Here is a 17,515-nt window from a genome sequence, read left to right on the forward strand (position 1 = left end):
CATAAAGCACTACACTCGCATAATAAAGCACCGTCTTCATTTAACAAAGCACCATCTTCACATAAAAAAGCATCTTCATGTAAAAAAAAGTACCTTCAAATAAAAAAGCACCATCACATAAAAAAGCACCATCTTCATATAAAAAGCACTATCTTCATTTAATAAAGCAACATCTTCATATAAAAAAGCACCATCTTCATATAAAAAAGCATCATCTTCATATAATAAAGCACCATCTTCATATAAAAAGCACCATTTTCATATAAAAAAGCACCATCTTCATATAATAAAGCAACATCTTCATATAAAAAAGCACCATCTTCATATGAAAAAGCACCATCTTCATATAAAAAAGCACCATCTTCATATAAAAAAAAGCACCATCTTCATATAATAAAGCACCATCTTCATATAATAAAGCACCATATTCATATAATAAAGCACCATCTTCATATAATAAAGCACCATCTTCATATAATAAAGCACCATCTTCACATGAAATAACCACAGCATAATATAATAAAGCACTATTTTCCTGTGAAATAGCCACATAAGGCAGCTATGGCGTTCCATAGTTTACCAGATGCCATACTTCGTGGCATTTTAAACCTATCACTTTGATAGAGGGAGCTGCTGCGTCTTTAGTGACATTTGACTTGGAAACCATTGACCTGAGTAAGATATAGTTCTGCATTTAGTAGTACATGCATTTTCTTTACAGAGATACTATTTTCAAAGAATTTAAATTTTAGTCCTTTTTTAAGATTTAGTTCGTAGAATGTTTTACGCCACATTACACAAATGGCAGCCAATGAACTTCAATCTGGAGCAACTTTTTTTGTCTATGTGATACCAAGATTGTCTATAACAAGCTCTGTACAACAAGTCACTGGGATTGTTATGAATGGCTCGAGTATGGTAGTCAATGGTATACACATGGATGCTGTGGATATCCATGCAGCAGTTGTTGGATTAGTGAAATGGATAAAAGCATTTCCACATGCTGTGTGGATCTCTTATAATGGCGGGTTTGACTCCCCTGTGCTTCTTAAAACGGTCATAAATATTGAATATGAATATAAACGGGGGAGTTCTTCGACAGTTTGTGTGTGTAGATTTTTTGACTCACTATCAATATTTAAAAAAGATCTATCATGGTAGAAAAAGTTATAACCAGGAAAAATTAGTACATTCACTTCTAAACTCAACTTAAAATCAATGCTCAACAATGGATTTGTTGATGTACAAGCTTTAAGAAAGTTGATTAAAAACACAGCTCTTTCACCGCAAGAGATTTTGTAGCACAGTTTACTCCACGCGGTGTCTAAAAAACAATTGCTGTTTAGGGAAAAAAGCAAAAACGTCTGCCTATATTGTATCCCCTTATTAGCAAAGGTGTTCTTAAAATGTACACTGCAGAAAAAGTTGCGTGTTCTGGACTACAGCTTACCCACTTCAAAAAATCTCAATACATCTATTTCCCCAAATTCTGAGGGACAATCCAGAGTTACAAATGTGAAAAGAACTCTAGAAAGTACCATTCCAAAACTAGTAGATTTTTCTTTACATTTGGAATCATTTCATATGAATCCATTAATCACTTTCTATTTTTATGGCTAATTCATGTCGTTGTTTATTTATTTTCCAGCATGTTTTTCTTTGTATAATGCATTATTTGTAATAATATTTTATTGCATTATACTGAATGTTACATTTTCATATTGTTATGCATGAATGATTCCATTTTTCTCATTATACATATACATGTATTATGAGGTTATGGTTTCTTCAACATTCCAAGAAAACCGTAAATATGTATGAAATACATGTAGAATGAATCAATGCAAACTATCTATAATTATATTCAAATTTCAAATTCAGACTTATTAAAATAAGAATTTATTCATAAATTACTAATATGTGTTGATAACTTAACAGTTAGCTGACAAAATACCGGAAACGTAGTTATTAAAAGCTCAAATTGTTGCCATGGTAACAATTTTTAAAAAAGTGAGAATGAGTATTATCATAAATTTCTACTATGTGTTTTCACTTTTAGAATGATAAACTCTTAATTAGATTTTTTTTATTGTCTAATATACCTTTTAAAATCTTTCCTAGCTGAAGGGTTTTGGCAAATGTTTCAAATATAAAACACTTTTTAAGATATCCACAGGTTCATGTTCACTATCAGATTCAAATTTAATGACTTGTACAATTTCAAGATCGAGAATGGCGCTCCCATATAGGTTTAGAAACGTGATAAAATAGGTCTCCTCCATTCTATTATCTACCTTTTCTACCGCTACATGTACATATTATTATTGCATTGCTTAGCTGATAATATGGCAAGAATGAACGCGCTATCATATGAGAGTTATTTTATACAATGCTTCATGATGACTGGGATTTGATGCACAATATATGGATACTGCTAAAACAAGGATTAGTTTATTTCTCTATATCAGCATCCCATTGCATCATTAGTAACATATGGATAAACTCTGGTAGAAGGTTTCCCACGGCAGCTCAGCCATGGAGTGCAGGTCCTTGTCCTATCATTAAACAATTAGATCATATCACATTTTCTCTCTTTAGATCAAAGCTGAGAGAGCTCGGTGTTATTCATCAGTCTCATGTCTCTCATACTTTAGTCGTGTACAATGCACTCTTTATCTCTTTTCTATTAAATATTAATACATACACCAGCAGATCTCTCTTTTTCTTTCTCGTACGCTTAAAGCACTGATGAACTCTCGTAGAGAATATACGTCTTAGTTTTATAACTATTTAGTTTTTTTATAATGATTACAGTGTAAAGTCCATCAAGTCCTATCTATTTCACTTAACACTCCTCGTCGACAGTTTGATGAATAATTGCCGCCTCTGTCCTTGGTATACATGCGCAGTGTGAAATTCTAATGTTCAGGAGTTTCATGACTGCTAGTTGACTATACATATATCATTTTGGCAACACTTGTACCGTATTTTACCGTTATATCGTATTTTCCTATTGTCAGAGTAGTGAACTGTTACATAAACTGATATTACAGAAATAATTGTTGCTTCATACTTAAATTTCTTAAGTGATTTAAACTGAGAGAGAGAGAGAGAGAAAGAGAGAGAGAGAGAAAGAAAGAGAGAGAGACAGAGAGAGAGAGACAGAGAGAGAGAGAGTCTTTAGTTTCAATTCATTAATGATAATGATATACCAAAAGATGTAAATATTGTACTACTTGGTTATGATTATCTATCTCTCTCAGGAAACATGTAATTTTTTTTGCCATGTCCATAATTAAAAAAAATAAAAGATTAGATATTTCAGGAATTTTTGATACAATAAACTTTTAAAAGTCTACAAGAAAACACTAAGAAATTGTAGCATAACATACAGTTACATAAATGAATAAATCTTAAGTACAAAAAATGATCGATCAAAATTACACCACCCTGTCCTATATTTAGTCATTAGAGCCTTGCCCTTTCACCAGAACCCCTTACCTTACATTCAAAACTTTAGAAGAAGCACTCTTCCTAATCGTAACACTGTACCTAATTCATTGAATTATTACCCAGGAGCAGAGGAGAATATCGTTATAGAATTAATGCATTTATTTAGAGGTCCACCCTAACACCAGAACCTCTGACCCAGGGGCCATGGAATTCACAATTTTGGAAGAGGCATTCTTCCTCATCATAACTACGAACTTAGATCACGGGCCTAATACCCATGAAGCAAATAAGAACATTTTAAACAAATTAATGCATTTTCACTATATAATTATTAGAGCCCCATCCTAGTGCTAGAACCGTTGACTCTGGACCATGAATTTCACAATTTTAAAAGCTCAACGCTTATTTCAATAATGCCAGCAGTAGGACTTCTTGATGTCCAGGAGTAAAACAGACGAGTTTAAAAAGAGTGCATTGATTTTGTTGGCTTAAGCCCCACCCCCAAGCTTAATGGACAGGGGCCATGTATTTCACAATTCATACTCCTCTTAGGCATAAATGCTTTATGCCAAATTTGGTTGATATTGGTTCAGTGTTTCTAGAGAAGAAGCTCAAAATGTTCAAAAGTTTATGACCGACGAACGACGACGGGTAAAAACTGATAACAATGTATTAACCTCTAATGATAAAACGCCGCCTAATTATGAAAATATTATTAAACGTAGCAATAGCATTGCCTAATGCTACAATTTATTGCATTTATAGTTGACAACATCAACCGCTAATGATAGATTGCAGCTTAATGATTAAATTTTATCACGAAGCGTCGCAAATGCATAGCATACCTAATGCTTAATAAAACAAGCAAAAAGCTACTAAGCGTTTCAATTGCACTCTTAATGATATAATAACGTTTTATTATACTTTCATGTTAAATACTGAAATATAATTGGTTTAGACGCAGTTTATAATCCGTTCTATTACCCTCAGCGAAAGCAACACACTTGGCAAAAAAGTCTTCTTTAAAATGTAGACATTTAGTATAATAAAAAAATAGTGCCTGTTTGGAAGGGTAACAGTTGAAATTAACACTCATCGAAGCCATTGTCAACCTCCGCTTCGCGAAGGTTGACAATGGTTTTCTCGGGGTGTCAATTTCAACTGTTACCCTTCCAGACAGGCACTATTTTTATAATACCAAAAATGCTAATAATAAAAAGATATTTAGGACAGAAAGACAAAAGAATGAATGGAATGATAGATAGACAAAAATACATTTACAAACCATTTGAACCTTTTGTTGATTTAACGATTTTTTTTTTAAATCTAAATATTTCATTTTATTTGCAAGTGTAATCATGCGCGGATCCAGAAAATTTTTCCAGGGGGGGTCCGAAGGATAATTGTGTTTGCCAGGGGGGGGGGGGGGGTCCGAGGCATATTTTCGCGATAATTTTACTATGTAAATTTAATAAATTTTCATTTTCCAGGGGGGGGGGGGTCGGGACCCCCCCCGACCCCCCCTCTAGATCCGCGCATGGTAAATGTATTATACAAATTTGTATCACACGATACATTATTTTATCATTACTTATCATGAAATGCAATGTCGTATTATACAAAACAATACCATAATGTAACATAATACACAATGCAATATCAAATCATGATACAATATTATGTTATATGATACACTATCATATTACATGCTATAAAAATATGATTTTGTGATACATATCTTACATATTATACAATATTGTATCATATAATACATTACCATATCATAATATATTATACAAATATAGCCCTTTCATGAGGTCGATCCATAGATCTATCGACTTCACAGAAAAGCATATCGACCGAGCACGAAGCGCGAGGTCGATATGCTTTCTGTGAAGTCGATATATCTATGGATTGACCGAGCGAAAGGGCTACATTCGTTATATTATTTTCTAGTTTTAATATTAAAATAAGTGTTGTGCTTTTATACTGATAAAGCAATATTTTATCAAAACAATTGATTAATAGAGTAATTTCATATTTCCTGAAATAACTACACTTTATTTATTCAATTGATTTTAGGTATTCCAGAACATATTATGTTGAAATTGATAGTAACAACTAGCCGCAAGTCATCTAACTTCTCGCACTGTAAATTTTTGAAGTCTCCGCTCTCGCATTTCGACTCAAGATATTCCCAAAACAGCTTAACGGCTGTTGCAGTTACCCTGTTAGTGTTCCTTGCATCAACATTTATTATTTATTATTTGCCCTAAATTCAAAAGTTGTTTAAATCTTATGAAAATACAAATATACTATCTTGAACAAGTGTGTATATGAAATGGCAAGTTATGCACTTTTATCTTGTTTCAAAAAATAATAATGGCACATTCTTTCATAGTTTTTTGAAGAGTAAAATGTGTCCGCAGCCGTCGCCCACAACACAACTAATATATTTTATGTGTTTTAACATGATAAAGTTATGATGTGAGTTTCATCATGGGCTATGGCTGATATCATTGTTTTCTATTCAAATAACCACATAGGAATTGATGTCTTCTTCTCAGTTTTATTTCAAGCTCGTTGTGATATATCTAGTTAACATAGGAGTGAAAAAAAAATCATCAATATATCTAAATGTGGAGTTGAAAATGAATGTATAAATTGTTTAAATCAAAGACCAATGTCTTTCCAAGAAGCAATCTAGCTGCAAAATTAATACGTCAGAAGGTCATAAATCCAAATTCAATCAAATTTTGTTCAAAGCCTCCTACTTGGTAAATGAACATAGACCAAATTCATATAAAAATCTGCATCTGAATATATGGATATATTTAGGAGATATCCAAAGTTAAACAAATGTTCTGTGCTAAAATAAAATCAGATACAAATGTACATATGTTTTTTTTAACTGTATATTCTGTTTTTGCCAGTACTTTATGAACTTCAGGTAAACGATGTGGTCAATGCGACTCTTGCTTTGATTTTCTTAATTAATGTCAGGGGGTTTGATGCACTTTTAGAATGAATTTAAGCACTATAAAGAGAACGTCTGTTTTAAAAATCTTAATCTCCGAAAGAAAAAAAAATGCTTACATTTATATCATTGATCATTTTTTTCCTGCACAAAAAGAATTTTTCAAAGACATTCTATATTGGACATCCAAATCCTTCTGAACAGCTTTTAAAAGTTTTAAAACACCAACAGATCATGAATTAAGAGGTCCAGGGGTCACGTCGGTCACCTGCGCAACAAAATCTAACACAATACAGATATGTAAAATTTTGATCCCCCGTTGTGGCTCCATCCTGCCATTGGGGGTCATGATTTGAAATGACCAGAATTTAAACGATATAGAGATGTTTTTCCAAATAAGTTTCAACTGGTTCTTGGTAAAAAGATTTTTAAAGATTTTCCCAATATACTACCATGTAACACTTTGGCCCCCTCCCCTTACATTTGTTGCCTTACGTACCCCAGGGGGTCATGATATAGCCTATTGGTTTTTAAGAAAAAATGTATCTAAAGTCTCATTGTTCTCATACTATGCATATTACTCGATTAACATGTGAGTGCGCATGTTAAAGTCTAATATCTATTAAAACATACACTAGTTGGTGTTACGTCACAATGAAAATGGGTGGGTTGTCTCCCTGTAACCGCAAACCTTACCTCAAATGGCGAGATTTATTGAGACATCACAAACACTGAATGCTGGTGAAATGCAACACCACAATCGAAAATCAAAATCATGCTTGTCTCTGTTACAGTGGCTCTTCCATTTAAATGAACATACCGTTAGAATGCAATAGAATTTTCAAGATAAAAATCAAATTCGCAGACAAAGCAAGAATTAAAAAATAATGTAAATAAATAAGCATTAGTCGTTATTTTTTAAAAGATATAGTCTCATAACTGTTGTGGTGTGTACATACAAAGTTTATTAACGCGCTAACGCGCATTACTCAATTTGTATACACATAAAAAAAACCGAATAACAATATACAATACTATATTGACTAATCAATAAAATATAAAAGTTTATGTTATAGTTTTGTCAAAATTGTTTGAGCAGAAAACAAAATATGAAAAATAGTCTGAATTTCCTGTTTTGCTAAAGTCCATTTCTGGGTGAGCATTTTTCCATTTAAATAACAAAAAAGTATTGAATGCTATGTCCAAAATTTATTAATTTCATATTAATTTTATATATATGTTTTGTATTTTCAACAAATTTTTCTCATGACATTGAACTTAAAAACAACGTAGACAACATCCTTAACCTAAAAAAACAAATCTTCATTTTTGCGCTTAAAAAGGGACAATGACGCTTTTACTTCCTTAACCACTTTAGATACCTAGTACAGATCTATACTGTATAAAATTTAAGTACGATCTTGGACAACCTCCAAATTATCATATCTACGGAAACTACATGTAGTAAGTACATCTTAAAACAAGACATGGTTTTTGTTTTTTAAAGTGATACATGTACTTCAAAATTACAAAATATATTTGTTATATGTTTATGTTTTTGTCCGGTTAAAAGGATTGTATTACATGTAATATCTTAAATTTCAAGGCAATCGTTGTCGTGGCATTACATAGAATATGGAAGTCAGTAGATATGTTTCCAGATGGACAACAGGAGAACAGCGAATTATCACGGCTCTTCTTTATTTCATGTTTATGCAAGGTAAGTCATTATGTAAAATTTCTATTTAAAAATTATACTGTTATATAGTGATTTATGTAAACCGTTGTTGTTTGGACAAGGCTTTAACTGTGATTTTATAAAAAGAAGTACAGTCTTCCGTGAAATGTAATGCTTTGTTATAGATGTATCTATATCAAGAAAACAAATTTTCCTGGACATGATAGCAGATTTTTTAAAAAGTAATTCAATCTACAGTTTCAGCAATCTAAAAATAAGCTTGATTTAGATCATCAAAATTATTATTTTTACTTCCGAGCTTTTTGAATCTTTGAAAGTGTAAACAACTCCATAATTGCAAGAACCTAAACATCCACTTCAAAGGTTGTAGTAAAAAGAACGGATCCATTTTTACTGTTTTAAAGAAGTGTACAAGCTTAACAAAAGATCTTACTCCTCATCAATGTAAGTGAAAAGTGAAAAGTTTTATTTTTCAAATATGAAGAGTATGAATATTATTGCTAGCATAGCGCAACTGCGTTGTTTAAAAATGCAAGCAAAAGATTTTAATTCGCGAGTGGAATGTGGGTGGGTTTAGATTCATAACATGCACATTTTTTTTCATTAAAAAAACAGAGTGAAATATAAATTCATAACATGAAACCTATACATAAACACCGCATTTTTCTAAATTATTTTTGTAGAGTCGGTAGACACATACATATGAAAATGTTTTGGATGAGTTGATTTTTAAAACCATGACCTTGGATCAATAATCGGGCCCCAAAACGGAATCAAATTTCCACAAAAAATATATGAAAAATGTTTTTGAGATTACTATGCAAGCATCCTCTTATTGTGTAGGTTCCAACTTGTACAAAGAGTGACCCCTCATCATGCAAATGATATGCCGTAGGTTTGTTTAAAGTTCATCTATAAATATATAGATAAATTGTTTTAAAATCTTTTCATTAGGAAACATAATGCTACACTTATGATATTATTTCGGTGGCTGCTAAATATCTTCATATCTTTAAGCGAATGCCACATTGTCTTTGTTTACTGTTAATGATCATTAAAAGTCAAATCAATAACTTAAGTATTATCCAAACTTTGGTAGTTGGTGTATTCTTCAGTCTCGTTATCAGTTAATTCAAAAGTAGGTCAAGTTAACCTTCGTTTTGTTATTATTTATCTTCCAAAATTGTTATACTTGGTACGCTCAGGCCGATGATAAGATTGGCAGTTTATGCATTTGATCTTAAAAACTAGAGTTTGATAGTACGCGTTTAATGCATTGCTTTAAAGTATATAAAGAGGAGAATTTGCACAAATTTTTGCAAGTATTACAGTGTTCTAAAAGAGTTTATTTTAAAAAGAATTTTAAAAGAGATAGTGGAGCATATGATATTGATTAGGTGCGCGATGTGACCCATGGGCCCCTTGTTCTCATACTATGCATATTACTCAATATACATGTGAGTGCGCATGTTGTAGTCTAGTATCTATTAAAACATACACTTGATTGAATTCATTAGTCACTCAGAATCCTCCGAGAAGCCCTTCGAACTTCACATGATTTAACCACGTGACTTACAAATTTCACATTCGGAGAAATATCTTAAAATACTGTTTATTTCTGGATGAAGTGCAAAGTTTGATAACTGTTAAATTTATCTAATTCAGTTTTATTTATTTTTTTCCTGTAGGAATATCATTAAGACCCTTTTATCTCTAATATGCTCAAAAGTTATATGTTGCATTCGAAGATTGATTTTTTTGTATGTTAATATTATTGTGACGTTGACAACATCATTTAACGATACAAACTATTTCTTAAGCATACCATGTTGTACGCCACAATCAGAATTAATTTTTTTTTAAGTATTTCTATACTCTTCTTATGTAACATTTTTTCTTTACCATATTATCATGAAATCATCTCCTTTTTTACGTACATTTTTCATTAAAGACTCATTTGCTAAAAAAAATACAAAGTCTCCTTTCAGTGCCGATGTGTGCATTTTTGCGCTGCTTTTGTCATTTTTAAATCTTAGGAAAGGTATTAAAGAAATATAGGAGTTAAAAATGGTTAAATTATATCATTGAAAATTTGGCCGTTTTCTAGCATTGTGAACATTATATCACTGGTATTAAGCCTATGTCCATAAAATGGCGACAAGTTCTGCAGGTTCAGAAGATTACATTGCTCTATTTATTTAATAAGGTCATATTTCAGCGGGTAAAACATACGCGTTTGAAGGGCTACTGATTCCTCACATGTAGCAAATTATAAAATAAACTAAATCTGTATATTAATTGATATTTCATTGATAACATGCAGCAAAGGAACGAAAACAGTCACGTTGCACATTGTTGACATCCGTTGACGACGTTTAATTTGTCTACAAAGCACTTTTGCAGCCTTACTTGTGCATTATATACATGTACATGTATCAAGACTATCTAAGAATTAATAAATTTCTATATCCAATTTATATAACCACCGAGTTACATGAAATTAATTTTTTTTTTCAGGACTGGTACGGTCTGAGTTCACTGTGAACGTAGCGTCTCAGTCCACATGGGTAAATCATGGTGATAATTACACGGCGAGCTGCAATGTCCCCGGTCTAGATTCTCTTGAATATATCAAAAAACTCAGGGTCGAGTGGTTCCACAACGGTCAACAACTCACCAGTCTGTGTGATTTTGTGTCACCTGAACTCAACCAGAATTATAGCTGCCAAATTTTGGCACCAAAGTCGAACAATATCAGTTTGTTACTCACAGTAAAAAGTAATTGTTGATTTAAAACTCTTGTAACTAGGTTAAATTAATGCTTTGAAAAAGAGGTAGCATTCCAATTTAAAGGGGACAAGTACATCGGTGTTAATTTGATCTTAGTTTCCATTAAATGTATCATATTATTTATCCAGTTTATATGAAGTATTGCAATATTTGAACTCATTTATCTAAATTTGAAAAAAAAATGTCTACCGTTTTTTATGAAGGCTTTTTATACGTTTCTCCAATATGCGTTAACACTTTTTCCCTCGGACTGAAATTTCACAATTTCATTGGTTTAAACATAGCACTTGACTGCCTCATATATCTCTATGTTTGTTCGGTGAGAATCAATATTTGCCAATATGGCCACCATTGTCCAACGCTTCGCCTACTCATTTTGACATTTCATTTTATTTAATACAGAAACTGCATGCCGTTAGTTCCTAAAGTATATGGAATAGTTGCCCTTTGAATTCTGACAATTTTAAAGAGTTTGGATAAGTTATTTGGCAACTTGTTAATGGGTTTGCGTAGATCATCGCTTTTTGTGAATAACTCTGTCAGTTTGTAGTCGTCAGGAAAACAAACACTTTTTGGGAGTTAATTTTAATCAACTCTCCTATGCAGTTACTCTGGCAAATCGAAACTGAAACAGTGTTTGGACCTTAGCACAAATCATCACTACTGACAAGACTTTTTGTTATTGGGTTTTTCATTTCACAACATATGTACATATATGATATAATAGGTGATTGGAACATTTGTAGAAACATATTACATAGTCTTTAGATTATTTCTACTTAATAGTACAATTTTGTATATATTTCATATGAAGTGAAGCTGATTGAGAGAGAGAGAGAGAGAGAGAGAGAGAGAGATATGCATGTGGATTACAATACATGTATAGACTATGCTATACCAAGAACAATTGAAATGATATGAGGGTTCACAGAGATCCAAAAAACAAAAAAAAAAAACAAAAAATAAACAAAACCCCAGAAAAATTAAACTTACGTATATAACTACAATTTTTCACAGATATTCTGCCAGTGTCTTTCGTATTCCTTATATTTACATCTTTTCAACAGGAAATATTTTTCAGTTGAGATTCTTTCTGTTGTGACCTTTTTCAAGGCATGTATATTTGGTATCGGATTACTTTTATATTTACATGAATAAATATAATGCTTTATAATAAGGGCTATCAGGTTAAACAATTTATAACTTTCTTTATTTTTATATTTTCCTGATTGAATATCAGATGTAATCGATATTTCAAACTGTGTAAAAATGCACTGTTCAACATCACACCACAATTCTTTTACTATATTACATTCATAAAATAAATGGCTAATACTTTCTTCATCTGTTTTACAAAAGGTGCGAACAGCAGACTCTGCTCTTTTTTTATATTAAAAAGATATTTATTTGTAGGGACAATCCTATGAAGTATTTGATATTACAGCCAGTGTAGTTTTGATTCCTGTGTACACTTAAAAGGGAGTTCAAAAATTTATTCCAAGAAGTTTGTGAATAGTTGTAACCCTTTTCTCTCGATTTTGATATAGATGTACATATTTCTCTTTTTTTGTCTAATAGTATGTTGTACATGGGTTTACATCCTTTACAAGTATTAATAAACAATAGAATATGATAAGGGATAATTGGTCCATACTGTTATGAGTTTGGAAATTTGGTAAGTGTGTATCTTGTGTATGCAGTCTGGTTGTAACTGCAGTTCTTAAACTTGCATACTCTATGAAATTTGTCTTTGGATTAATGTGTTTCAATTCATCAAAGTTTATAATTGTTCCATCTATATTAAGCAGATCACTAACAAAAATGAATTCGTTATTAACATAACTTTTGATAAATATTGATCTATTGTCTATGGTGATTTTGAGATTGTGCCATATATTATCATATATAATTTACTTAGTGGAGTTTGTTCAATTATTTTTAACCAGCTGAGGAGCACTTCTTTCCAAAAAGAATTTTCTAAATTTTTACATAGAAGGTACGAATAATCTGGACCGTTTCTCCATATTTCAGAGATACTAATTTTCAAAATTGATTCTACAAGCTTTACCCATTTTGTGTCAGTTTTAATTAGTCTTCTCATCCAAGTAGCTTTGAGTGCTGTGATAAAATTTCCATAATCAACCATTTTGAGACCCCCATGATTATAATCTTGTATGATTGTAACTTTTCTTTACTTTATGAACTTTACAGCCCCATAGGAAATGAAAAATAATATGTTCAATAGTATTTAGGTATTCAGTTTTTGGGTTGGGTAATGCTAGTATTAAATGATTTAGCTTTGGTATAATTAGTGTCTTGATTATCGTAATTCGACCAATTTGAGGTAAATTTTTTTAACCTCCATTGGTTTATCAATTTTCTAATTTCAGACAATTTTGGTAAATAATTTAATTTTTCCATTTCATCTAATGTAACTGAAAATTTGATACCTAGAAGCTCAACATTTAAATTATTCCAACTAAGTGAATGATGGAATACATCCTTTGAAATTTTTTTTGCTACCAATCCAAACCATTTTTGTTTTTTTAAAATTCATTTCTAAGCCTGATCCTTGTGCGAAAAAGTATAAAACCCTAAGAATGCCATCATATGATTGTGGTGTACCATCCATTATAAATGATGTGTCGTCTGCATATTGAGATAATTTGTATTCTTCTCCATCAATAATTACACCTTTGATGTCTTTTTCATTTCTTATTAATATTCCTAAAATCTCAGCACAGAGAAGAAAGAGATATGGAGATATTAAGTCACCTTGTCTACAGCCCCTTTCTGGATAAAAGTATTCTGAAATTATACCAATTTGAATCACACATGCCTTAGTTCCGTTATAGAATGTTTTATCCAATTTTTGAAGGAGGGTCCAAAATTAAAAATGTCTAGTGTTTTTGAGATAAAACTCCATGAGATGGTGTCAAAAGCCTTTTCGAAATCAATTAACATTAAGAGGCCGGGTATATTGTATTGTTCTGTATAATACATAAGGTCATATGTAAGTCTTAAATTTTCCGCAGTAAATCTTCCCTTCAAAAATCCAGTCTGATCATTATTTATCAATTTATCTAGAACAGTTTTCATGCGTTCAGCTAAGCTTCTTGAGGCTAGCTTGTAAATAACATTCAGTAAAGTAATGGGGCGCCAATTTTTCAGAAATTGTTTAGGTTTTCCAGATTTGGGAACGCATGTAATTACACCTAGTTTATTTATTTCTGAAAAGTTTCCTATTTGAGAAGAGTGGTTTATTGCTCTTGTGATAAATGTTCCTAAGTCTCTCCAGAAGAATTTAAAGAACTCACTTGAAAAAAACCATCAGCGCCAGGATTTTTGTCATTTTTCATTTTCTTAAGGAAATTCAGAATTTCTGTATCAGTTAAAGGACCTTCAAGGGTATTTGACTTTATTTAGGACACATTATTTTTTTAAACTTTTCATGGAAACTTTCTTCATTTATAGTTTCTCTTTTCTTATACAAGTGTTCATAAAAAGATTTAGTTTCTTTTAATATTTTCATTTGATCAAAAATAACCGACCCATCATCTTTTTCAATATTTGGTATTTGTTTACTTATGTAGTTCATAGCCCCTAGGTTAATTCAATATTTGGATGGCTTTTCTCTCTCGTCAATCCATTTATACTTTGACCTGATACATTGACCTTTTAATCTATTTTTTCTTATGTTGAGAAGCTCATTTTATTCGAGAATAAAGTTAAGTTCTGCTCAAGACATGTAATCTCTTTTTCGAATTCCTTTTCTCTTTCATTTTGATTGTTTTTCTTAAAAGCAGAGTATGAAATGGATTTACCAAGACTTAGTTCTTGAAAATAATTGATAAATTTGATGCAATGTATCCTGAAGGATTGTTTTTTATGGAAACTTATTTGTAAATACCTTGAAAATGGTCAGATTTTAAATAGTACGAACAATTTAGTTATTTTTGCATTCGCATGTATTCCTACGCCAGAGTTTAATATAGTCTCTTTCAAACATCGTCTCTCTCCGTAAATCCACGACAAGCAGACAGAGGTCGCGTCATCAATCTATCACGTGACAAAGAGTATTTCTTGTCGGAAATAAATGGAGACAGCCGAGCATCTGGTTGAACGAGACTAAAGTTCAGTATTGCATGGATCAATACTTTTTTTGAAATTCTATAGTTTTTCGATTACTGATACATAGTTTGATGGAATCAATTCGATCTTTAAATATTACCTAACATGATTCATACGTGGTTTTCTCGAAATTTTTGTCGGAAAAGACCGAGAATTCATATTCTAAAATGTGCGTAATTCAGACACAGATTACAAACTACTTGCAAAGCAAAATAACATATCATTCATTTTAAAATAAATGAGTATCGATAAAATCAACTCACGTCAGTACCTCAGCACTGATAAGGTTTGTTACTGACTGACTACGGAGATATATTAGGTTGATCAATCTCATAGACTTCCCGGCTTCTCCTTGACATCTATGACATTGATCAACCCGATATATATCTGTAGTCAGTCAGTAAAAAACTTAATTAATAACATTGTTTTCCCCTTGGACTGAAATGTTACACTTTCATTGGTTTAAACATGTGACTGCCTCATATATCTCTATGTAGGTTCGGTGAGACTTAATATTAGGGCCCTAATATGATAATATTACAATTATTATTGGCCGCCGCGCCACCTACTCTTCTCGACATTTCAGATTAATTAACACAGAGACCGTGTACTTTAGTTCTGAAAATAACTGGAGTAGTTGCTCTTTGAAATTATTTTTAAATTAGAGTAGTTGCCTTTTGAATTGACGTCACATTGTTATGTCTAAAGCAGAACAAAATGGCAGCGTTGAGATTTGCTCTGCAGAGGGAAGGGAGAAACGTTCAAAATTGAATAGCAATAAAATATTGTAAGTTAACATGGATGAAGCGAAGAATTTCAAAGAGTATTTGGAAGGTGAGATTGATAATTTAAAGATTTTATATGAGTTAAACTGAAAGAGACCTTAGACACCTTGTACATTGGTTTGCATAGATCATCGCTTTTCGTGAATAAATGTGCCACTTGATAGTCCTCGGGAAAACAAAACACTTTTTAGGTTGGTTACTAACCATCTACAGAAATATATCGGGTTGATCAATCTCATAAATAAGTAATAGTATTACCGGATTAAACTGGTAATAGACCAGCAATATAATATTGTTTTTATCATAATTGGCTTAATGTATGTTAGTTGCATATATATTTATTTCAATATTTGAAGATGTTCAGAAGTCGGATGTAGGGAACCTGACCTGTAAGGTGTATGAGAAGATCATGGAGAATGACAAGTCGGTCAGGGATGAATTGGTTGGTGTGAAGTCTGTGCCTATACAAATCACAGATAACAAGAAAAAAGGTAGATAACAGTAAACAGTAAAAGTTTATTTTAATGTAGACTTATTCTTAAACCTACAAGTCTTTTTGCTTTAACTACATAATGTCCTAGGATTTTATGCATTTACACTGTACATGTGTTTGTTAGGTATCGCTTTTACCATTAAATCTATCTATCTATCTATCTATCTATCTATCTATCTATCTATCTATCTATATATCTATCTATCTATCTATCTATCTATCTATCTAAATATATATATATATATATATATATAAATATCTATATCTATATCTATATCTATATATATATATATATATATATATATATATATATATATATATTGTTGTTACTTATTTTTCAGAATACAGCAACTCGGTAGCAGCGCTGCAGACATTTCTTGCATTAATATATTCTATCATTGTCGCTGCTATTTTGTTATAAATACAGTGATTGGGCAAATTATGTATTGTACGTCCGCATCACTTATTATCAAACTTTATATCTTGAAAGCAAAGCTTTTTTGGTATTTTTTGCCCAGTCAAGTTTGAGATAAAGGAATAAACTTGCATATTCAATTTGAAAGCATGTAATATAATGTTTTTGCAACAATGTTCAATACGTTTTCTAAACTCATCTTTTAATAATAAAAACTGCTCTTGGAAGATCTGGAAAAAAATGGGCTTTTTATTTTTTCATTTTTGATGAGATCAGAACATGATTGTTGTGTTGAGTCTCTCCTGAAATTTACTCTATGCCAAGAAACGGTTTATAATTAGCAAAATTCAATGAAGACATGCTCATACATTCATTATGCGTCCTCGAAAATAGCAACATTTGTGGTTAAGTGTAACTTTAAATGTTGTCCATCACCTCATAGATTCTTTGTCCGATGGAGGATCTCTTTGTTGTCCTCGGTGTAAGCATGATCTCTGCTTGAATTAAATTAGATCATCATGATCTTGATATAGTCTATGGAATGTTGACCATTTATGGCATTACTTGTGGAACTAGTCTTAATGGGCTTTAATGGGCTTGTTATTGTAAACAACCAAGGTAATAATGCAATTAAATCCTGAAGAGGTCAGAAATAAATATTACTTTACAGTATTTACAGCAGATTTGTCCTAATTCATATATTTAAAAGTCATCCTCCCTTTGGTTACAGTACTTTTAGAGTATATGCCACTGTCTCCTGAAAATCATACCA

General features: G+C 31.6%; 1 protein-coding gene across 3 annotated transcripts; it reads left to right on the forward strand.

The window, feature by feature from the left end:
• The first annotated feature begins 583 nt into the window (after positions 1–583).
• On the forward strand, positions 584–16,890 carry LOC128164192 (uncharacterized). 3 transcript variants are annotated; one of them, XM_052827948.1, is made up of 5 exons: positions 584–675; positions 8,037–8,150; positions 10,647–10,907; positions 16,192–16,326; positions 16,670–16,890. In XM_052827948.1, the coding sequence occupies exons 2-5, from the start codon at positions 8,066–8,068 to the stop codon at positions 16,747–16,749; spliced, it is 561 nt and encodes a 186-aa protein (XP_052683908.1). In that variant the 5' UTR covers positions 584–675; positions 8,037–8,065; the 3' UTR covers positions 16,750–16,890. The 3 variants fall into 3 exon arrangements, with proteins under 3 accessions (XP_052683908.1, XP_052683907.1, XP_052683905.1); XM_052827947.1 differs by lacking the exon at positions 584–675 and adding an exon at positions 7,804–7,894; XM_052827945.1 differs by lacking the exon at positions 584–675 and having other exon boundaries at positions 7,923–8,150.
• Positions 16,891–17,515: the final 625 nt, after the last annotated feature.

Source organism: Crassostrea angulata, chromosome 9, assembly GCF_025612915.1.
Source record: "Crassostrea angulata isolate pt1a10 chromosome 9, ASM2561291v2, whole genome shotgun sequence".
NCBI classification, from domain to species: Eukaryota; Metazoa; Mollusca; class Bivalvia; order Ostreida; family Ostreidae; genus Magallana; species Magallana angulata.

Coding starts and splice junctions, on each gene's coding strand:
- LOC128164192 (XM_052827948.1), top strand. CDS start 8,066: ATGGAAGTCAGTAGATATGTTTCCAGATGGACAACAGGAGAACAGCGA. Junction 10,908..16,191: donor TTTGTTACTCACAGTAAAAA/GTAATTGTTGAT, acceptor CAATATTTGAAG/ATGTTCAGAAGTCGGATGTA. Junction 16,327..16,669: donor CACAGATAACAAGAAAAAAG/GTAGATAACAGT, acceptor CTTATTTTTCAG/AATACAGCAACTCGGTAGCA.